Below are 22,646 nucleotides of genomic sequence, written 5' to 3' on the forward strand. Positions count from 1 at the left end.
TCAGACCACACAGACACACACTGCTACGCGAGACGGGAAGAACCACTCACACCCACTCACCCACACTCACTCACTCACTCACTCACACACACACACACTCAGTGTAGAATCGGCTAAACTGGACCCCATTCACCACCAAACATGAGGATCAGGATTCCAACGCGTCTGTGGTGAGCTCGCTTGTTTTCTGATAATTTTAAGTCTTATTGCTTTATAGGCTGACGTGTTGAATTGGAATAATGAATATGAATATTCACCATAGGCTGCGTCAATTATATCTATCTCTCTATATTTCTTTCTTGAAATACATGTCCTACCGCACACACACACGCAAACGCACACACACAGCCCAGTGAGGAGACAGCAGGTTATCACACACACACACACACACGCACGCACGCACATACGCACACGCACACACACACACACACACACACACACACACACACACACACACACACACACACACACACACACACACACACACACACACACACACACAGTTCAAGTTCGGTTTTGTTTCTGCAGAAGTGTGCACGGGGCTGTGAGAACAAGCCCCTCCCCGCCCGCGAATGTTATTTTCGTAAAATGAATCCGGGGAAATCATGAATATTAATGAGGCGGATAATCCAATCACGTTGCTTAAATCCCTAATCCAATCCAAAAAGACCAAAATCCGTCACGTGACTGCAGCTGTTTGCTCGATCGCAGGAAAGGTAACTTAAAATGTATTTTAGGCCTATATTAAACTAACATTATTCATTATGTTGACAAATGTATGATGTTTAGTGTTGGAGCGGCTGATATAAATTATTTTTGTCTGCTATTTCTGATGACATGTTCAAGCTAACCACATATGGGGCGCCGTTTGTAAAAACTCTGTTACAATTTTTTAGCTGATACATTTTCAACATTTAGCTCACTTTCCTCACATTTAGCGCATTTTCCTCACATTTGAGAGAAATTCGTGTAAAACAACATGTTATATTTAATTGTCAACAATATGTTCAAATGTACAAAATCCATGTTAGAAATTATATCTAAATGTTATATCTAAATCTAAATGTTAAATATAAATATAAATGTTAAATTTATATATAAATGTTAAATGTTAAATCTAAATGTTAAATCTAAATCTAAATGTTACATTTATATCTAAATGTTAAATCTAAATCTAAATGTTAAATCTAAATCTAAATGTTACATATAAATATAGATGTTAAATGTTAAATGTAAATGTTAAATCTATATCTAAATGTTAAATCTTAAATCTAAATGTTAAATCTAAATCTAAATGTTAAATGTTAAATCTAAATGTTAAATGTTAAATCTAAATGTTAACTCTAAATGTGTCGCCAAGTGTAAAGCTAAATATTTAGAAAATATTCAAATCCCCAATGAAACCACGCCCGCTTCAAATCGCGCGGCAAAGATCGAGCGGCAAAGTCAAAGACAAAGACAAAGACAAAGTCAAGCAGGCATGGCCGGACGATCTCTGGGAGTCCTGGACATCGAACGGGTGGTCATTGCAGCTGTACGGGCTGCACTCCAGGGTGTAGCTCCCCCGGTCCAGTCCACATCAGCAACGGTAAGTTAAGTTGTTTTAATTTGATTATTAATTATTAATTAATTATTTATGCAGACGAGGGGGTTAGCCACTGTTAGCTAACCCAGCCAGTTAGCTGTGTGGTATATGCTAGCTGAAGTTTTGTTATCCACTCCACTGTAAGGACTCTCTGTAGCCTAGTTGACTTAGTGATTACCAGTGACAAAACCGACCACTTACTCTATGAAGCCTGTGCTGTGGTTAACATGTGTAATATTAACGTACTTTGCCGCTATATCTCACATCTAAAATGCGGGCTCTTGTTTCAGGTTTCAACACCAGCGGTGCCCAGTGCCTCAGGCACTTCCAACTTTGCCACCACCGTCACATCACTGAGATCAGTAAGTTGCGATATAATAGCTGGATAACGTTTATGTTACCCTGAGAAGAATACAACTATTGATATAAAATAACTGGTTAATATTGAAGTTCAACACTGGTAATTTGAGGATCAGGGCTACAACTAACAATTCGTTTCATAATCGATTAATCTGATGGTTATATTCTCGATTAATCTATTAGTTGTTTGGTCCATAAAATGATAAAATGTTGATCGCTATTTCCCAAAGTTCAAGATGACATACTCGTTGTCTTGTTCTGTCCACAACCTAAGGATATTTAGTTTACTGTCAAACGGGACTAAAGAAACCAATACATATTATAAATAAAGGTTGTTGGTGTTATTATTATTTGAGATACTGGAATAAGATCATTTTTTACTCAAACCGATTATCAATTATGAAAATAGTTGGCTATTAGTTTAATTGTTAACTAATCAATAATCGTTGCAGCTGTAAGTAGGAATATGTAAATTGTAATGTGATGTGTAGTAACTTGTGTGGAATATTATGATTACATCCTATGCATGGCAAAAAAACAAGTTATGATATTAGTGATTGTCATATCTGTTTTTTCCTTTTTTCTTTTTTTTAGGGTGAACATACTTTAATCTCCAAAGAAGACATTGAGGGTTTGCTGCTGCTAGGTACAACACTTTCTGAAGTAGCTTTAATCCTGCGGATCTCCAGACCCACATTATACAAGCTCATGCGGGTATATAACATAAGACGCACAAAATTTTGTAACCTTTCTGATGAGGAGTTGGATGCAACTATATGTGAGATAAAAGCAGAACATCCACATGTAGGAGAAGTTATGCTTAATGGACATTTGCGTGCCAGAAACATTGTGGTGCAGCGACGTCGTCTCAGAGACTCCGTTCAACGGGTTGATGGTGCTGGTGTTGAGTCCAGGAGAACAACAACTATACAAAGACGAGTATACACTGTGCCTTGTCCAAACTATATATGGCACATAGATGGAAATCATAAACTGATAAGATGGAAATTAGTTGTACATGGGGCAATGGATGGTTACAGTAGAATGTTAACGTTTCTCCAGTGTTCCAACAACAATCGGGCTGAAACTGTCATGAACCACTTCAGTTCAGCCATCAGCAAACATGGCCGGCCCCTTCATATTAGAACTGATCATGGAGGGGAGAATGTTCAGGTTTGGGAAGACATGAGCATGCACAGAGGTGAACATTCTGTGTTGACTGGAAGCTCTGTACATAACCAGCGAATTGAACGATTCAATCGGGACTTGAACAGAAACTGCAGTCATGTGTTTGCACCCATTTTCTATGACTTAGAGTCAATGGAGGCTTTGAATGTGGACAATGATACAGATTTATTTTCTCTTCATTATGTGTACATTCCCAGGATCAATCGCACAATAGATGAGTTTAAATCTGCATTTAACAATCATTCAATTTCCTCTGAAGGAAACAGGACCCCAGTTCAGCTTTTTACACTGGACAGACATCTTCTGTTACTAAACTACCCAGAATCAGCAGCTGAGGAAAGAACAGTGGACTCAGTATCAACTCCTCTTGCACATTACTCATTTTGCCCACTTAACCAGCAGGACTTGCAAGAATTGGTTGTTACAGTAAACCCACTTGAGAATGACGGTAATAAGGGAAAAACATTGTATCACAGAGTACAGGAATTTGTATTACACAAAATTGTAAATATTTAAATTGACCAATTGACTATCAAAATAGTTCAAACAATTCAATAGTTGATAACTAATCATCTCAGTTCTAAAATATATATATACATTTATATACATATATTTTAGAACTGAGATGATTAGTTATCAACTATTGAATTGATTGAACTATTTTGATAGTCAATTGGTAGTCATTTTGTGAAAAAAATAATCTGATTCCAGCTTAATTGTGAATTCTTGCGTCAGTTTATTCCCGTGTGTGTCTCAGTATATCCACCTGTAGAGGATCTCCATGTGTACTTCTCTAATCCTCTCAAACCTGTGAATAAGTGATTTTGGAAAACACACGTTTATATCATGCCAGAACAGTGAAAGTCGAGCAACCAACTTGTAACTTGCTTTGTAAGATGACTAACACCTGTGAACTTTATGAAAATATTAAAGATATACTTTTTTCTTTTGAAATTCCTCTCTTCAATTTTTTTCCATGAACTTTTATCACCTGTTGATATTGGACAAGAAAAGCACAAACAGTTTTTTTTTTGCAAGTGGCTTTTAATTGTTTTAACACTAGCAACGCCGGGCCATTTTTATTTACTACTAGCGCCACAAGAGGGGTCAAATGACCCCCAAGTCATTTGAATGAGAGGCTGTGAATTTGCACATAATGATCACTAGGTGGCGCCAATGAGCTATTACCGCGTGAGCGCCACATGTGTGTGTGCGTCACAAGCCTAGTCCTCACGATTTAGTCATAAATGTACATATATGAAGCACAAACAGCCTATATTTTCACTACGGGTTTAAGATTAAATGATGCAAATAAAGTAATTAAATTAATTGAGAAATGCCTATATTGTTATCGTGGATATTTTCTCAACACATATTAATAAAAATATATGTACTCCATCATCCAGCTGAGTGGTCTAGATTCTGCCCTGCAATTCGGGCGACCAGAATTCACGTCCTTGGTACGTCATTTAATTCTTGCCGTTGGTTTATTTTTGTAATTTCCTTTATATCAGAGAAATGAGTCTTAACAATTTACTTTTTATGTAATAAATATCTTACAGTATCCCTAGAACCCAAATATTCCTGGCAAAAACTCACGGTAAAGTTAACGTTAATATTAATGTAACTGATAAGCCTTTGTCACAATGACAAAGACACTGCATGGGAAATTGCAGCCACATAATTTCCATTCAGGTGAGTTTCGCGGCAGGCAACGGCAAGAATGAAATGACGCACCCAGGACGCGAACTCGGGTCGACCGTATTGCAGGGCAGATGCTAAACCAGTCAGCCAACTGCTGGTTCACAAATTTGATGGAATACATGGGTCTTGATGTCTCAGCCACACCCAGTGTCTATTGTCTATGCTAGGGTACTTATCTATTCATTCAAAAAGAATGTAACAATTTGCATTTGATAGTAGCAAATTATATATTGCAATAGTTTGAGCAGTGTGTCAACTCATTTTTATATCATTCTATATTTTTACATCCTTTTTTTTTTAAATATATTTTTCAATTATATTAATAAAATAAAAAATCTATAAACTTTGAATTATAATTATTTTAATGTCACGCAATCGACCCGCACTACTCTCGCGGTCGACCAGTCGATCGCGGTCGACGTATTGGCCACCTCTGTCTGCGTCTGTCTGCCTGTCTGTATATCTACCTATAGATATCAATCTTATTCAGTTCAGAATGTCCCCTTGCGACCTCTGCTGACAAAGGAAGAGCATTGCATCCTTGGAAAAAAAAACAATTACATAGGAATACATAAAAAATGCTCTATAATAGCTTTCCCGGTCTGAAAAAAAAAAGTATGAACACAGGGTGGTGCAACAAACATATTTAGGAAAAGTCAAGAAAGTAGGGATTTGGAATGTGATCGTGTGCAAAGATATATTTTATTTTAACTCACACCTGTGAGTCTATAGGAACCGGGCACTTATTTGAAATACTGCATTTAAATAATTTAACGGAATGAAAACAATAGTCTGTCTGATACAGCTAAAATGAACAATGAATATTAATCAGACAACACACCTGAGAATAATTAATAAAAACACGAGTAAACCGTCGTCCAAACTATATATGACACATAGTTCAGATCAGAGTTTAGGCGAAACAACATTTTAACTCAAACAACATGCTACACCAGATTCTAAACAAGTCCACCCATTAAAAGATCTGGGCTCCAAATGTACAGTCCAAGCATTTTTTTTCGAGACTACACAGCACTAAAAATTGATCCATTCATGAGAGCCACCAGACAATTGTAATCAAACTCATCGTCATCTGCCAGATTCTTTCTATTAACAAAGATCTGAAGCTCATTTGAGCAGGTGTGAGCAATGAGGAGGTGCTTCGTGTCATCATGAACAAAAGTCAGTTTTGGACTGGGAGAAAATCCAATTGCAGGAACTTTGCTGCTTCCCGTTGCAAAGGCTAGGATGTGTCCAGGATTCAATGTCAGGATAAACACATTTTCTGCCTCAGTGAGGTTCCTGCCGTTAAGATGTTCCCCAAGCTCCTTCTCTACAAGGTTGAAAAGTTTCAGAACAAAAGAATATATATAGACATTATAATTGTATCTACAAAACAGAATTGTCATATAGCTTGACTTCAAAATATGTAGATAACATGACATGTATGACGTACCATGACACATCATAGTGAAATGTGAAATTACATATTGTAATTATCCTCAACATAGGTAGGAGAATGTAGAAATAAGGCAGAGCAAACACTTATCACAAATGCCTATTGTAACACTTATGACTGCAGTAGGATACTGAATACATTGTACTATGACATGCACTGCAATATCTTCTGCATCAAGGGTTCTCAAACCAGTCCTGGAATAAACCATCCATGCCACATATTTGCTATATTCCACCACCAGGACACCTTATTCAGCCAATCAAGACACTTGTTTAGGATTAGAGGTGTTACAATTAATCCATTAGTTAACTATTAAATTAATTAACAACTATTTTGATAATCAATTAATCGGTAGGAACGATTCTGAGTACAGCTTCCTAAATGTGAATTTTTCTCGTTTGTTCTGACCGTAAACTGAATATTTGGGGCTATGGACAGAACAAGATACTTGAGGATGTCATATTGAGGTTTGGATGACAGTTAAACATTTTTCAAGTGTCTGATTTTATGGACCAAACTAATCAATTAAAAAAACATTTGGCAGATTAATTGATAATGAAAATAATGGTTAGCAAATTTAGTTTATCAGGGAAGAGATTATTTTTTTAATCCATGCTACATTTGACATCCATTTACCTTGTACACAGTGAAGAAACTCTCTGAACTTAACCACCATTAACTCCTCTCTTGGTCTTTTGTTACTTCCCAGAACAGAGTAGTTGGGTTTCAGGAGGGTAGCCACAACATCTGCTGGGACATCACTGGGTTCTTCGGGCATATCAAGAAGGACCCTAAGGCAAGGCCTTTCTTTCAGGAGTGGCAGAACCTGTGATCCATCATCCAAATACATATTGATAACATAGTTATAGCATACTTAGTGTTTTACAGTAAGCTTATATATATATATATATATATATATATATATATATATATATATATATATATATAAAAAAGGCAAAGCGATTGGGGTGGTGGGCAAGTAATGTAGTCGGTGTCTGAACACTCGTGCGATCTGTAGATAATTCACATTGTTTATTTTGAATGGTATTGAACAGTGTTCCAGTGTGCTATAAAATCATGCACAAGCAATTCACCATCTGTTGTACACTAGAATGCAATTAGTTACATTTAAGTCTAAACTTACCTCGTAGTACTTCAAACCCTCAACTAACTGATCATAGCAGCTCTGTCGTTGAATGACGACATGGAAAAGTATTGCATTCTGCACAAATGCATCTTTGTTGTCCATGCTGACTGGGTTCGGAAGACCTTCGAGTTGGTATCTCCATGAGTCACAGCATTCCACTGCTTGCTCCAGCTCCTCTGTGGTTAATGCTTGATCAACCTTAATGTGTAATCGAAAAATAAGGATATGATAGATGCATTCAGAATTTAAATAAATGCCTCAGAAACTGGGATTGAAGCGAATAACATTTTATCACACTCATATCATACCTTCTTCAGGGCTTCTCTCAGTTCCATGTCAGCTACATCATCTGGAGTGACCTTCAACTGAAAGATGTGTCCTGTCAGAAGGTAGTCCACTACCAGAGGAGAAAGGAGGGCTGGAGGTTCACCACCCTGGACGATGATGGTAGACATCATCTGTCCAATAGTGCGGTACACTCCATTCTGCACATGAGAAATGTTCATTCTTGGAGTGAAGCCATTTAGAGACTCTAGGACAAAAGGACAAAAAGCAATTTGTTTATTCAGTAAAGACAACTAGAATCACTCAAGATATCATACAATAATCTGAATACCATTAACCTATAACAGAAAAACTCTATATGGAATAGAATTTTAGAATAGGCAAAAACACATTTATACTGCATGCATAAACTGCAAGGGATTGGCATAAAGTTACATGTTACAAGATGTGTTGGGTTTTAAGTTTTTGAGTACCCATTTTCATTCAGATATCTATTATCTTGAGGTGAGAAGTCAAGGGCATAAATTTAGCCTAACTTATTATTTGTTATTGCTATTTAGCCCCCTTCCAACAAGCTAGCATGACCACTATAGCCTCTGAAAGACAGAAATGTCGAAAAAGAAAGCCAGTATCCTTTAATTGGCTAATAAAGCGCCAATTATGTATGTTACCCAAACTTTAAGAGGGCAGCTTACCCAGTATGCAAGTAAAATAATTGTACCACCACAGCACAGAAGTACATTTGATGTAAAGTACATAACAATTATGCAAAAAAAAAAAAAGATTACCTTCAAATGCTCCACTCTCTTTGAAGATGGCTTTCACAAGCAGACGGAAGAATTCTCGCCGTGGCCCTCCGAGGTCTTCTCCATCTTCGTTGGTGCCTTCGTCACTGGCAAAGGTGACATACAGCAGATCGGTGCACTCAGTGAATTTCCGTCTACTAAACTGTCGGAGGGCAGTTGTCCACACGTTCCCTCGGCTGATGTAGATTGGTCTGTATGCTTCTGTGACAACCCTCTCACTGTGAGCTTTCACAATTCCTGTCATTTCTTCTATGCTCAAACTTTCTGCAAACCTTCAGAACATAAAGGATAATGATTATTACCAGCACACATGAAAGCCACACTGACCACTCTTATTTTGACTGGTGCAACACTGAAAGTTAAAAAGGAGCAAAGCAAGTATACCTTGAATCCTGTGAGGGCTGCACAGACTCTTCTAAAAGACTGCGCCTGATGGCCTCCTCAATGGCTTCATCTTCTTCAATATCAATAGGACTGTTAATTAAGACACAAGGATTAAAGATTCATTCCCTAACAAAATGGACCAACATAAAATGTAACAAATATTACATGAGAACCTTAAGTTAATACATATAACTGTACATGAAATCTGCAAAGTGATTCATAGCTTCATTTGGCCCTCGCTGTCCCTGTAGGTCCATCCCATCATCAGATTGAGGAGCACTGGCTTCCACCCTCTCTTGCCTCTCACAGTGTTCGCTCTGGGCTCTGGACGGTGCATGTCTCTGAGTCACTACATAAAGAGAATCTACCCAGTAACTCTTAATAATAACCTAAACAATACTTGTTTCAATAAGTTCAATAATGCAATAAGTCACCAATTCATCACAAAAATCAAGTCAGATCAGCAATTAACCTTGAGAGGTTCGAGAGTTGTTTACTGGGATTTTCTATACAAATGAGGGGTGTAATTTATTTATTTTTTTACTCACCTCTCCTTCGTTGTACAACCGGGCTTTCAAAATCACTGTCATCAGACAGCTCCACACTACAGTTCTGCACAAAAGAAAAAGGTACTCCTATGTAAAAACAGGCAACTTGAACAGTAATTCAATCAGACATAATTGTATCTGATTGAAAAATTACATATTTTCTTGGTGTGGGGAGTAAACAACATCTAGCTAGTAAATGGAGATAGAGGTATGTGTTGGAATAGGATGTGGGGGATGATTCAGTTATTGAGTACAGGTGTGCTCATCACTGGAGCACCAGTTTATGGGTGTTCCGTCCCATGTGCAGTAACAGATCAAGGCCCAAGGTCTGTGAAAATATAGGGGCCAAAAAACTGTGGACTAGTGTGGGCTGAAAGCTTTTTCTGAGTTCAATAAATGGGCAGCACCCGATTTAGACTGAGCCTTTTGTCCGCCGAGTTACCACACTAATGTATTCAATAACATGCTCACCTGTGCAGGAACTTCCATTTCTGCCATAATATACAGGCATGTGCTGGAACAGATGGAGGCAACTTCTTTACCACCCCAGGGGAAATTGGAGGTGACCTTCGGTATCATCAGTTTTTTACACCCCTTGATGGTGCTCAAAAACTGAAATGGAAGTGACTGGTGCTCTGATAAGCCAAATACTCCACTGAAGATAGCTGTTATTTCAGCTCTCACTTGGTCTTCAGACCATTCTGTGGAAAAAGAAATTTTTCCAACAAGGCCAGCCGTAGCTAACCTGGTCCGAGTTTCTCCTCTGGGTATAATGAAGACCGATACCCCCGGTGAAAAAGTTAAACATACAACATCCTTCGTGTATGTTTTGACATTCCTTCGTCTCAAGTATCCCGATTGAGCCCGATTACGTAGAGGGATGGATGGCAGAGGAGCCTATTGAAAACAAGCAGATCAAGAGACTTTTCTTAATAGAGCTGATAATGACCAAGTTTAACAAGTTTAACAGTAAAGCTGTAAAGAACTGCATACAGGTCTCCATGCTGACATTTAATGTAATTTTGCCATGCACAGGATGAAATCATTATATGCCAATCAAGTTAGTACATTTGACATTAACACTTTATTAATTGATTAGTTGACAACAATTAAACTAATTGCCAACTATTTTGATAATTTATAATCGGTTTGAGTAAAAATTATCTTATTCCAGTATCTCAAATAATAATAACACCAACAACCTTTATTCATAATATGTATTGGTTTCTTTAGTCCCGTTTGACAGTAAACTAAATATCCTTAGGTTGTGGACAGAACAAGACAACGAGTATGTCATCTTGAACTTTGGGAAATAGCGATCAACATTTTATCATTTTATGGACCAAACAACTAATAGATTAATCGAGAATATAACCATCAGATTAATCGATTATGAAACAAATTGTTAGTTGTAGCCCTGATCCTCAAATTACCAGTGTTGAACTTCAATATTAACCAGTTATTTTATATCAATAGTTGTATTCTTCTCAGGGTAACAAAAACGTTATCCAGCTATTATATCGCAACTTACTGATCTCAGTGATGTGACGGTGGTGGCAAAGTTGGAAGTGCCTGAGGCACTGGGCACCGCTGGTGTTGAAACCTGAAACAAGAGCCCGCATTTTAGATGTGAGATATAGCGGCAAAGTACGTTAATATTACACATGTTAACCACAGCACAGGCTTCATAGAGTAAGTGGTCGGTTTTGTCACTGGTAATCACTAAGTCAACTAGGCTACAGAGAGTCCTTACAGTGGAGTGGATAACAAAACTTCAGCTAGCATATACCACACAGCTAACTGGCTGGGTTAGCTAACAGTGGCTAACCCCCTCGTCTGCATAAATAATTAATTAATAATTAATAATCAAATTAAAACAACTTAACTTATCGTTGCTGATGTGGACTGGACCGGGGGAGCTACACCCTGGAGTGCAGCCCGTACAGCTGCAATGACCACCCGTTCGATGTCCAGGACTCCCAGAGATCGTCCGGCCATGCCTGCTTGACTTTGTCTTTGTCTTTGTCTTTGACTTTGCCGCTCGATCTTTGCCGCGCGATTTGAAGCGGGCGTGGTTTCATTGGGGATTTGAATATTTTCTAAATATTTAGCTTTACACTTGGCGACACATTTAGAGTTAACATTTAGATTTAACATTTAACATTTAGATTTAACATTTAACATTTAGATTTAGATTTAAAATTTAGATTTAACATTTAACATTTAGATATAGATTTAACATTTACATTTAACATTTAACATCTATATTTATATGTAACATTTAGATTTAGATTTAACATTTAGATTTAGATTTAACATTTAGATATAAATGTAACATTTAGATTTAGATTTAACATTTAGATTTAACATTTAACATTTATATATAAATTTAACATTTATATTTATATTTAACATTTAGATTTAGATATAACATTTAGATATAATTTCTAACATGGATTTTGTACATTTGAACATATTGTTGACAATTAAATATAACATGTTGTTTTACACAAATTTCTCTCAAATGTGAGGAAAATGCGCTAAATGTGAGGAAAGTGAGCTAAATGTTGAAAATGTATCAGCTAAAAAATTGTAACAGAGTTTTTACAAACGGCGCCCCATAACCACAGTTATGAATGGTTACTTCACCACATAATGGACAACACCATATAAGGATTGAATGATTCATGAGTTAAAAATGAGTTAAAGAATACAAACATGGCCACTTTGCCTTTTCCGTTTAAGCCAAGACAGACCAAAGGTTTACCTGGGTAAATTAGAACATGTAGGCGTGGCCTATTTACCGTTCCGCCCACTCCAAACATAACTGTTTGTTATGTGTTCGGCAGATGCTTCATGACCCACCCTCCAGAACGCAATACCGTTTACCTTGTCTCCCTGTTAGAATAAACAACGTGTTGAACCACTCTCCAAGTCATACCTATAGCACGAGACCACCAAACCACAAAGGATTAAAATAGTTTTACATCAATGCTAAAGGCCTGTTCAGCTCATGATCAAACAAAAGAGCAAACAAATTAATCAATATTCCTCTTTTATAGATATATCCAAGATTACAAAGGCCTAGCTCCACATTTCGTCTTGATTGCAGGGCTAACGTACATTTTGGGGATCTCACGATCTATTACATTACTGCTGTTTGGTGAATCAGAATTGGCTTTAATTTGCCTCCCTTTGAGAAGTGTGTTCAGGATAGCGTGAGTCATCCTGAACACGTCTTTACACATCAAATAGCGTGAAGGCGAAGTTGACATACATTTTCATCGAAGTAAACGCGAAGCGGCAGAGCGGCTGTAGACAATTATAAATGAAGGCATGAAGACGTAGCTCTGGCTGGCCCGCGAGTTTGACTGACAGGCTGCCTGTCCAATCCTAGCGCTGGAGGCGGGACTATTCCGGCTACGAAAAAAATATTCGCTCCCCGCGGCCCTAGAGGGCGCCAGTGGGTCTTTATTACTCTCCCCTCACACTGAGCTGTGTGGTTCCAGGTCCCCCGACCGGCTGACCTCCGTCCTGCTGCTGGAGCTGATGGGTGAGCAGAGAGGACCCGCCCCCAGATGGACGTGGCCCCCCGTAGCAGAGGACCCGCCCCCAGAGGGGCGTGGCCCTCTGTAGCGGAGGACCCTCCCCGAGACTCCCAGAGGGGCGTGGCTCTACATACCGGAGGCCCCGCCCCCAGGTGGGCGTGGCCCTCCGTGGCGGAGGCCCCCGGTGAGTACCCAGGCCTCCTGTCTAAGCCCCTCCCCCCTCTGCCCGCAGTCTCCTGGGCGCGGGCCGGAGCCCCGCCCCCGGTGGTGGTGTGTGCGGTGGGGGGGCGGGCCCTGCTCCCCTGCAGCTGGGAGGAGGGCGGGGCCCACGTGGAGTGGCGGAGCCGCGCGCCGCTGGAGACGGTCTACGAGAGGTGGGGCGAGCAGACGTGGGCGGCGCCCGGGTTCCAGGGGCGGCTGGCCATGGCCGCCGGGGCGCTGGAGGCGGGGGACTGCTCCCTGGAGCTGCTGGACGCCCAGCTGCTGGACGGCGGCGAGTACGACTCCTACGGGCTGCAGGGCGGCGGGCGGCTGGTCCGCCGCGTCCCGCTGCACAGCGTGCGCCTCAGTGTGCACGGTGAGGCCCCGGGTCAAAGGTCAGGGAGATGGAGGTGGAGGAGGGACTTAAACAGAACTGGGCCCGGTTTAACTGGTGTAGCAGGATAGACTTGGAGGATAGCAGGACAGGCCAAGTTGTTTAATTGTTCATTCCAAGTTTGCATCCGTGGGCAGTTGAGGCCAAATGAAACGGCATGTTGAATTAAGGATGTTGTCTTGGCTCTTCTTTATTTGTGGCCGTGGGGACAGTAGGCGAGGGCCTGGGCGCGATGGGCAAAGCCCAGACACAGACCGGTAAGAAAAAGCTAAGCAGTCGCAGCATAAACAGTATTATGTAATGAATGGCCTCATCTGAACGTCTGCGACAGATGTAATTAAGGATGTGATTGCCACAATCTCCTTCGCTCCTTCTATATTTTCTATATTGTTTTTAAATCAGCGTAGGCTATGCTATGTTCGCCTTTGGTTAAATAAATGTTTAGGCCTACTAGAAGGATTTCGAGCAATGTTTTAGTTAGAACGCTGTCATGCACCTGCGCATGAAATGAAACTCGATCTCTGAGCTATCGATTTCAGAACGTTCTTTCTGGACAGCTCCGTTTACGAACAACGTAAGGAGTGTTCCTAAGAAGGCTCCTGAGACCGTTTGGGAACCAAGCCTATAGAGGTAAACATCTCTGATTAGTCTAAACGTAGGAGTTTTCGTCGCACGCTAGAGGGAGCGTTATCGGGAGACCGGGCCCCGGTCAGTAGACAAAGCGAAAGTAGGGCCGGAACAGGAGGGGGGAGACCAGGAGGGGGGGACCAGGAGGGGGGACCAGGAGGGGGAGACCAGGAGGGGGAGACCAGGAGGGGGGGGGACAAGGAGGGGGGAGACCAGGAGGGAGAGGCCAGGAGACCAGGAGGGGCGACCAGGAGGGGGGAGACCAGGAGGGGGGACCAGGAGGGGGGACCAGAGGACTGACCCTGTGCTCCTCTCCAGACCATAAGCTCCAGAGGTCGGTGAGCGTTGGAGAGGACCTGACCCTGGAGCTCATCACCCCCCAGGCCCAGAGGGTGGTGTTCCAGGAGAGGTGAGCCCCCTGCTGCGCCCCACCCACCAGGAGCAGCAGCACCAAGCTTAGGGTCTCCGTCGCTGGGGTCGCTTTGCTTCCAGGCTGACCCCCCCGCCCCCCGCCCCCCGTCCTGTGTCCCCAGGAACGGCTCCAGCTGGGGTCTGCTGTGGCAGAGAGGGGGGGTGGAGTCCCCCCGGCTGAGGAGGGTCCCGGGCCGGGAGGAGCTGGTGCTGACCCACCCCACCCCCGAGGACCAGGGCTTCTACAAGGTCCTGGACGGGCACGGGCTGGCCGTCAGCACCCTGCTGCTCAGCGTACGAGGTAGGGGGGGGGGGGTAAAGAATGAGATGCAATGAGTTAGCACTACAACATGATGAGGTTGTGGTACCTGTCTGTCTGCTCACCTGTCTCTCTATCACCTGTCTGTCTGCTCACCTGTCTGGCTGTCTGCTCACCTGTCTGTCTGCTCTCCTGTCTGTCTGCTCACCTGTCTCTCTGCTCACCTGTCTGTCTGTCCGTCAGAGTCCCTCCTGGTACCAGAGCCCCACCAGGACTACAGGGAACACAACTCTCCTGTCGGCAGCACAGGTGAGGTCCACACAATACCGCATCTACACAACACGTACACACAGCTACACAACACGTACACACACACCTACACAACACGCACACACACACACACCTACACAACACGTACACACAGCTACACAACACGTACACACACACACCCATACACACACACATACAGATGCACAGAACCTACACAACACATGCTCACTTCATACATAGTCATTCTAACATCACCAATTAACAATTAATTAACAATTAAACTATATATACATATATATATATATATATATACAGACACACAACTATATGAATACAACATATCAGGATTAAATCCCTCTCTCTCTCTCTCTCTCTCTCCCAGCTGTCGGGCCTCGCCCGCCCGGCTGTATCCCTCTCTCTCTGCTCCTGTGGACGTGTGCGTTGGCCTCCAGGCTGACTCGGTCCTGAGATGGACTGCTGAGTAGTTTGAACCATAGATTCATTATATAGAACACTGTCTCCTCCGCGCTGCTGGCCAATGGAGCCGAACGTCACCACTGGCGGCCATCTTGCCACAGTCAGCTGCTCGCCCATAACGTTGTTGATAGGGGTACATGTACTTTTTAAATGAGCATAACTTGCTAAATTTTCAACCGATTTCCAAACGGTTTGGTTTGTTATAAACGTCAGAGATGTAGTTATTACACTGCATACTCATGAACGATTATGTTGGGTTCTAAAATGATAGAATGTTCTAAAATAGGTAAAAGATTATAACATTCAGCGAGATGAGAGTTAATAGCGTTTGTGCAGATCACTGACTGACCACAGATTCCACCAGAAAGCTTGCCTGTGGTAAGATTGCCACCTGTGATGATGTTCTAGACGCTGCCGTAAGACATCTAGTGTATATGTATCTATGGTTTGAACCCTGTGTGTAGCCGTCTACTGACCATGGCCGTGTGACTAGGTTGTGTTGCAGTTTCACTGGATATTCTTAACAATGTTGATGTAATTCTTTGTAGAACAGCTGAAGGGGTTCAGCCTCACTAAGCTGTTGTTACTGCCTCAATAAATGTCAAATTATAACATTTTCCTCATTATGAGTGTTCTCCCCAAAACAAACAGAATTGTCTATAAAAAGCACTTTATACAGTAAATGCACTTTACTATCATTATCCTCACTGTTATCATTATTAAGATGAATAAATATAGAATGAATCATTAGATTGTGAACTTGGATTTTGTTTGTGAAATAAAAGAAGAGCCTTCAAGGTCAACTCTTTATTAATCTCTGAGCCGCTGAGGTCAGAGGTCAGAGGTCACACACTGATCAGCATCAGGACCAGAACACGGTGATCAGCATCGGGTGCGAGGGGTGCTCTGCCAACAGGAATCCGTCACCGCCACCAGCCAACGTTAGCATGACAGGAAGCTGTCACCATGGGCGGCCGCAGGACAGGAAGTGGACCACCTCAGTGTGGTGGCATTGAACAGAAACCGGGGGAGGGGCTTCTGATGAAAGCCACTAATGGAGTGCGGGGAAGTTGGGCTCTGTGTGTGTGTGTGTGTGTGTGTGTGTGTGTGTGTGTGTGTGTGTGTGTGTGTGTGTGTGTGTGTGTGTGTGTGTGTGTGTGTGTGTGTGTGTGTGTGTGTGTGTGTGTGTGTCTTTGAATTTGGGCTGTGTTTGTTTGTTCGTTTGTGTAGTTGGAATGTGCGTGTGTGTTTGCTAGAAGTTGGTCTGTGTGTGCGTGTGTTAGAAGTTGGGCTGTGTGTGCGTGTGTGCTAGAAGTTGGGCTGTGTGTGCGTTTGTGTGCGTGCATGTGTTAGAAGTTGGGCTGTGTGTGTGTGTGTGTTAGAAGTTGGGCTGTGTGTGCGTGCATGTGTTAGAAGTTGGGCTGTGTGTGTGTGTGTTAGAAGTTGGTCTGTGTGTGTGTTTGTGTGCGTGCATGTGTTAGAAGTTGGTCTGTGTGTGCGTGTGTTAGAAGTTGGTCTGTGTGCGTGCATGCGTGTTATAAGTTGGGCTCTGTGTATGTGTGTGTGCTAGAAGTTGGGCTTGTGTTTCTTCACCTCCACCATGAGGTGGTGGAGGTTGATGAGCTCCGAGCGCGCCCCAAGGCTCCGGAAGGCCGGCTGGTTGAGGACCTTATGGAAGCCATGGTAGTACTGGATCAGCTGGGTCAGAGCGCCCTGTCTCACACACACACACACACACACACACACACACACACACACACACACACACACACACACACACACACACACACACACACACACACACACAGTGTAGGAACGGGAGTCACTTACAGCCTGTTTAGCCCCTGGTTCTTTACAGCCTGTTTACCCCCTGTGGTCAGCCTGTTTACCCCCTGGTTCTTTACAGCCTGTTTACCGCCTGTGGTCAGCCTGTTTACCCCCTGGTTCTTTACCGCCTGTTTACCCCCTGGTTCTTTACAGCCTGTTTACCCCCTGTGGTCAGCCTGTTTACCCCCTGTGGTCAGCCTGTTTACCCCCTGGTTCTTTACAGCCTGTTTACTGCCTGTGGTCAGCCTGTTTACCCCCTGGTGGGGGGTCATTAGGACCCTGGTGACCCCTGACCTCTGACCTGGATGATGCTGGTGCCGTTCTTGAAGTTGGTGAACGACCTCATGACCTCCTGGCTCATGGCCTCCACAGAGTGCTTCCAGGAGCTGGAGAACCCCCGCACCAGCTGGTTGATACGGGCTGGGGGAGGGAGAGAGAGAGAGAGAGAGAGAGAGAGAGAGAGAGAGAGAGAGAGAGAGAGAGAGAGAGAGAGAGACAGACAGACAGACAGACAGACAGACAGACAGACAGACAGACAGACAGACAGACAGACAGACAGACAGACAGACAGACAGACGGGGATAAAGAGAGAGAAGAAGGTGTATTACAGTATATAAGACGCATAGTATCAGGTGTATTACGGTAACACAGTATCAGGTGTATTACGGTAACACTGCATCAGGTGTATTACGGTAACACAGTATCAGGAGTATTACGGTAACACTGCATCAGGTGTATTACGGTAACACTGCATCAGGTGTATTACGGTAACACTGCATCAGGTGTATTACGGTAACACAGTATCAGGTGTATTACGGTAACACTGTATCAGGTGTATTACGGTAACACAGTATCAGGTGTATTACGGTAACACAGTATCAGGTGTATTACGGTAACACAGTATCAGGTGTATTACGGTAACACAGTATCAGGTGTATTACGGTAACACTGCATCAGGTGTATTACGGTAACACTGCATCAGGTGTATTACGGTAACACAGTATCAGGTGTATTACGGTAACACTGCATCAGGTGTATTACTGTAACACAGTATCAGGTGTATTACGGTCAAGGGCGTCAGTTTGTTTTTAGCAGTGGTGGGGACAATAACCATAAGCTTGAGTGTGGTCTGAAAAGTGCTGGGTACCCTTATGTAAGCTATTCATCCATTCAACGCTGCATTACAATATGCTCTACAGTGTATTGTCAGGTGTTGAAATTATTCGAATATTCGAATACTGGTTCGGAAAATTAGTATTTGAAGCTTAAATCAGTATTCGGAGCTGCGTTATTTTTTTTTTTTTCCACGTAGGTGACTTTACCAGAGCGAGGGAGGGAGGCAAACTATAAGCGTCAGCGACACCAAGCAGAGAAGCGAGAGAGGTGGAGGAAGAATAGATATCTTGTTTCCCATTACTTTATAACACAACATTAGCGGGATCTCTGGTGGAAAAGTAATACTTAAAACCGTAGCTTAGTTGTTTGTTTACGTTCGCTGTACAGCACCGCGCTGTGACTGGCTTGCTGCAGAGCGTGAGCGTCTTGGGAATACCCGGTCAATATAATGGATATAATATGGACACATAAGACAATCAATATTCGGTATTTGTTATGGATTTATTGTACAAATTCCCTGAAAAGATGCACGTTCCAGGATGAATTGAAAAGCTCCCGTAAGGGCTGAGATTGCAGAGAACAGCTGATTTGGAACGGAGCAACAGCTGTTCGCTTTCACGGGGAAAAACGAAGGAACTTCAACCTACTTAGGCCTACTAATTAACGTTCAAAAGCTATTAAATCTTCAACAAAATATGCAGATACTGTCAAAATCGGTTCCAGGGAGTATATAAGGATTATTAATGTTGTTTTTTATGGTGTTTTTTTCTGGAACGAGTATTCGAATATTCGCTCGTAAAACCCAACGAGTATTCGAAGCCTGAAAAATGGCATTCGGGCCAGCCCTATGAAGATCCTATTCGAACAATAAAAGTTGAAAACCACAGTTTGTGTTTTGGCTTGTTTTGCAAAACGGCGTTGGAAACACCAGGGTATTGGCTCGGGATATGTAGGCCTAAGACTAATACACACAGGACAAAGAACAGTGTTGGCAATTTAACACTTATCTTGACATCAACAAAGTTTACCAGACAAACAATGCCAGACTGTAAGGGGGTACGAAATGAAACGAGGTACTGAGCATCAGCCTTTTGAAGACGAGCCAGGGCTGCTGGTAGCATATGTTATGCTGCATTAAAAAAAGAAGAAAAATACAAGCACCCAGAGGAGAATTGCATCTGCCAAATCCTGACCACCACTAAACACTTGCGAATGACCAATGTAGACTTCACTCGTTACAACATAAAATTGAAAATTGTCCGCAAATAAAATCCCCTTCAGTTTAGGATAATCACACAGGTTGTGCGAGAATGTTATTTATGTCAGGATAGGCCTACCAGGCTCCAAGTCGTCACATATCTCAGTCAGACAAAACCAACTATAACCACATTGGCATAGCAATCGCACCGTGTGTAGCTGCTACTAGCTGCAATCTATATATACAATGCATACTAACTGGAGCACCGAATCAGATCACAATCGCTTAGGACCGTGGGTAACCTTTGGCCAGGTCATCACGATTCACGAGTAAACAGAACCAGCAGCAAAGTTTACGTAAACCAATTTCTTACCTTATGTGGCCCTCCACATGCAGGCTAGATGACGTATCCATATCGATATCCAGTGTCACAAACATGCTTTTTATAGGAAGCAAAAGGACCGGCTATTTTCTGTATAAAAATGTCAATTTTGGGTCTGTCTTGAAACTTCTCCAGTGCGTTCACACCAAACGCAACGGGACGACAAGATCCCATACAAAGTGAACGTATAGACGCGTATCGGGCAAATTTTTTTGATTTGTCGCGCCACACTTTCTCCGTGCACAGGCGAGCGCGTTCACGAGGATTTGTGGCGCGACAAATTTCAACTTTGACATGAATTTCGCGTGATGACAGCCAATCAGCGTTCAACAGCGTGGCCACTGAGTGACATGTGTAACGTAACAGCCAATCAGCGTTCAACCGTCAAACTCAGCGCTGTGCAGTCCGGGGTGTACTGCAGCATGGAGGAGAAAGTGATTGTTGCCGTTTGCGACTCTCGGAGCTCTATATATAATGGTATATAATATAATATAATTGTATATATAATATCACGGCCAAAAGCTCTGTGCGCCTCCGGATGGCCGTAGCGCGGGGAGCTCATAGGGATTGGGCTTCTCGGGAGTCGGGGTTTGTTTACCGGCGTTGCTATGGGTTCCGGTCTTGTGTGTTCCAACGGTTTATTAGGTAGGCCTATCTAATAAATGATGTCTTCGAGCGCGCCTATCGCATGATTTTAGACTCGACGATTTCGGTTGAGTATGTGGGGATTTTTTCAGTCGCAATTGGTTTGCACATTTTTAAAACTGGTGGGGACAAAATTCGTATTTCAAATAGTGGGGGGGACATGTCCCCCCCGTCCCCCCCGTAATCGACGCCTATGATTACGGTAACACAGTATCAGGTGTATTACGGTAACACTGCATCAGGTGTATTACGGTAACACAGTATCAGGTGTATTACGGTAACACAGTATCAGGTGTATTACGGTAACACAGTATCAGGTGTATTACGGTAACACAGTATCAGGTGTATTACGGTAACACTGCATCAGGTGTATTACGGTAACACAGTATCAGGTGTATTACGGTAACACAGTATCAGGTGTATTACGGTAACACAGTATCAGGTGTATTACGCTAACACAGTATCAGGTGTATTACGGTAACACTGCATCAGGTGTATTACGGTAACACAGTATCAGGTGTATTACGGTAACACAGTATCAGTTGTATCACGGTAACACAGTATCAGGTGTATTACGGTAACACTGCATCAGGTGTATTACGGTAACACTATCAGGTGTATTACGGTAACACAGTATCAGGTGTATTACGGTAACACAGTATCAGGTGTATTACGGTAACACAGTATCAGGTGTATTACGGTAACACTGCATCAGGTGTATTACGGTAACACAGCATCAGGTGTATTACGGTAACACAGTATCAGGTGTATCACGGTAACACAGTATCAGGTGTATTACGGTAACACTGCATCAGGTGTATTACAGTAACACTATCAGGTGTATTACGGTAACACAGTATCAGGTGTATTACGGTAACACTGCATCAGGTGTATTACGGTAACACTATCAGGTGTATTACGGTAACACAGTATCAGGTGTATTACGGTAATCTCCTCACCTTCGTCGTTCTTCAGCCGCTCCAGCTGCCCTCTCTCCATCAGCACCTCCGCCTCCTTCACGAAGGAGATCATCCCCCCGAAGGGAGGAGACAGCAGCTCCTCGATGAACTCCTGAAGAGAGGAGGAGAGGGGAAGAGAGGAAGAGAGAGAGAGAGAGAGAGAGAGAGAGAGAGAGAGAGAGAGAGAGAGAGGAAGAGAGAGAGAGAGACAGAGACAGAGACAGAGACAGAGACAGAGAGAGAGAGAGAGAGAGAGAGGAGCAGGGAGGAGAGAGGAGAGGGAGGAGCAGAGGTCAGTGGCGCTCTAAGGAGCAGGAGGAGCCAGTGGAAGGATGAAGACTCCATTTCCCAGGGTGCCCCTGGTGTACCTGAGTCCTGGCCAGAAGCAGCTGCTGGAAGCCTTCCACCTCCTTACTGTCGTCTGCTGCCCTCTCCTGGGGACACACACACACACACACACACTGTCAGCAGACACACACACACACTGTCAGCAGACAGACACACACACACACACACACACACACACACACACTGTCAGCAGACACACACAAACACTGTCAGCAGACACACACACGCACACACACTGTTAGCAGACACACACACACACTGTCAGACACACACACTGTCAGCAGACACACACACACACTGTCAGCAGACACGCACACACACACAGTCAGACACAAACACACACTGTCACACACACTGTCAGACACACACACGGTCAGCAGACACACACACACTGTCAGCAGACACACACACTGTCAGACACACACACACACACACACACACACACACACACACACACACACACACTGTCAGCAGACACACACACACTGTCAGACACACACACACACACACACACACAC

The 22,646-nt window shown here is 42.9% G+C and overlaps 4 protein-coding genes across 8 annotated transcripts in view; 2 read left to right on the top strand and 2 right to left on the bottom strand.

Annotated features, from left to right (window-relative positions):
• On the top strand, positions 1 to 16,465 carry lgals17 (galectin 17). The gene is made up of 7 exons (XM_056582208.1): positions 1 to 170; positions 12,976 to 13,019; positions 13,247 to 13,591; positions 14,555 to 14,645; positions 14,770 to 14,948; positions 15,150 to 15,215; positions 15,559 to 16,465. Exons 1-7 carry the CDS (start codon positions 142 to 144, stop codon positions 15,642 to 15,644), a joined length of 840 nt encoding a protein of 279 aa, XP_056438183.1. The 5' UTR covers positions 1 to 141; the 3' UTR covers positions 15,645 to 16,465.
• On the top strand, positions 1,273 to 3,673 carry LOC130375348 (uncharacterized). The gene is made up of 3 exons (XM_056582207.1): positions 1,273 to 1,588; positions 1,876 to 1,947; positions 2,540 to 3,673. The coding sequence occupies exons 1-3, from the start codon at positions 1,322 to 1,324 to the stop codon at positions 3,647 to 3,649; spliced, it is 1,449 nt and encodes a 482-aa protein (XP_056438182.1). The 5' UTR covers positions 1,273 to 1,321; the 3' UTR covers positions 3,650 to 3,673.
• LOC130375346 (G2/M phase-specific E3 ubiquitin-protein ligase-like) lies at positions 5,193 to 11,727 on the bottom strand. 5 transcript variants are annotated; one of them, XM_056582203.1, is made up of 10 exons: positions 10,998 to 11,727; positions 9,938 to 10,363; positions 9,467 to 9,530; positions 9,117 to 9,267; positions 8,919 to 9,008; positions 8,517 to 8,806; positions 7,752 to 7,975; positions 7,441 to 7,641; positions 6,933 to 7,122; positions 5,193 to 6,170 (listed from the first exon to the last, which is right to left on the bottom strand). In XM_056582203.1, exons 1-10 carry the CDS (start codon positions 11,130 to 11,132, stop codon positions 5,863 to 5,865), a joined length of 2,079 nt encoding a protein of 692 aa, XP_056438178.1. In that variant the 5' UTR covers positions 11,133 to 11,727; the 3' UTR covers positions 5,193 to 5,862. The 5 variants fall into 5 exon arrangements, 4 of the variants coding, with proteins under 4 accessions (XP_056438178.1, XP_056438180.1, XP_056438181.1 ...); XR_008893828.1 differs by having other exon boundaries at positions 7,441 to 7,975; XM_056582205.1 differs by having other exon boundaries at positions 9,117 to 9,530.
• vps52 (VPS52 subunit of GARP complex) overlaps positions 16,428 to 22,646 on the bottom strand; it is a 24,463-nt gene continuing 18,244 nt past the window's right edge. Inside the window, exons 17-20 of the mRNA XM_056582202.1 lie at positions 22,149 to 22,214; positions 21,781 to 21,892; positions 17,782 to 17,900; positions 16,428 to 17,366 (exon numbers count right to left, since the gene is read on the bottom strand). Coding sequence (XP_056438177.1) covers positions 17,220 to 17,366; positions 17,782 to 17,900; positions 21,781 to 21,892; positions 22,149 to 22,214 — 444 coding nt within the window. The 3' untranslated portion in view covers positions 16,428 to 17,219. The remainder of the gene's footprint in view (positions 17,367 to 17,781; positions 17,901 to 21,780; positions 21,893 to 22,148; positions 22,215 to 22,646) is intronic.

Source organism: Gadus chalcogrammus, chromosome 22 (genome assembly GCF_026213295.1).
Source record: "Gadus chalcogrammus isolate NIFS_2021 chromosome 22, NIFS_Gcha_1.0, whole genome shotgun sequence".
Classification (NCBI taxonomy): domain Eukaryota; kingdom Metazoa; phylum Chordata; class Actinopteri; order Gadiformes; family Gadidae; genus Gadus; species Gadus chalcogrammus.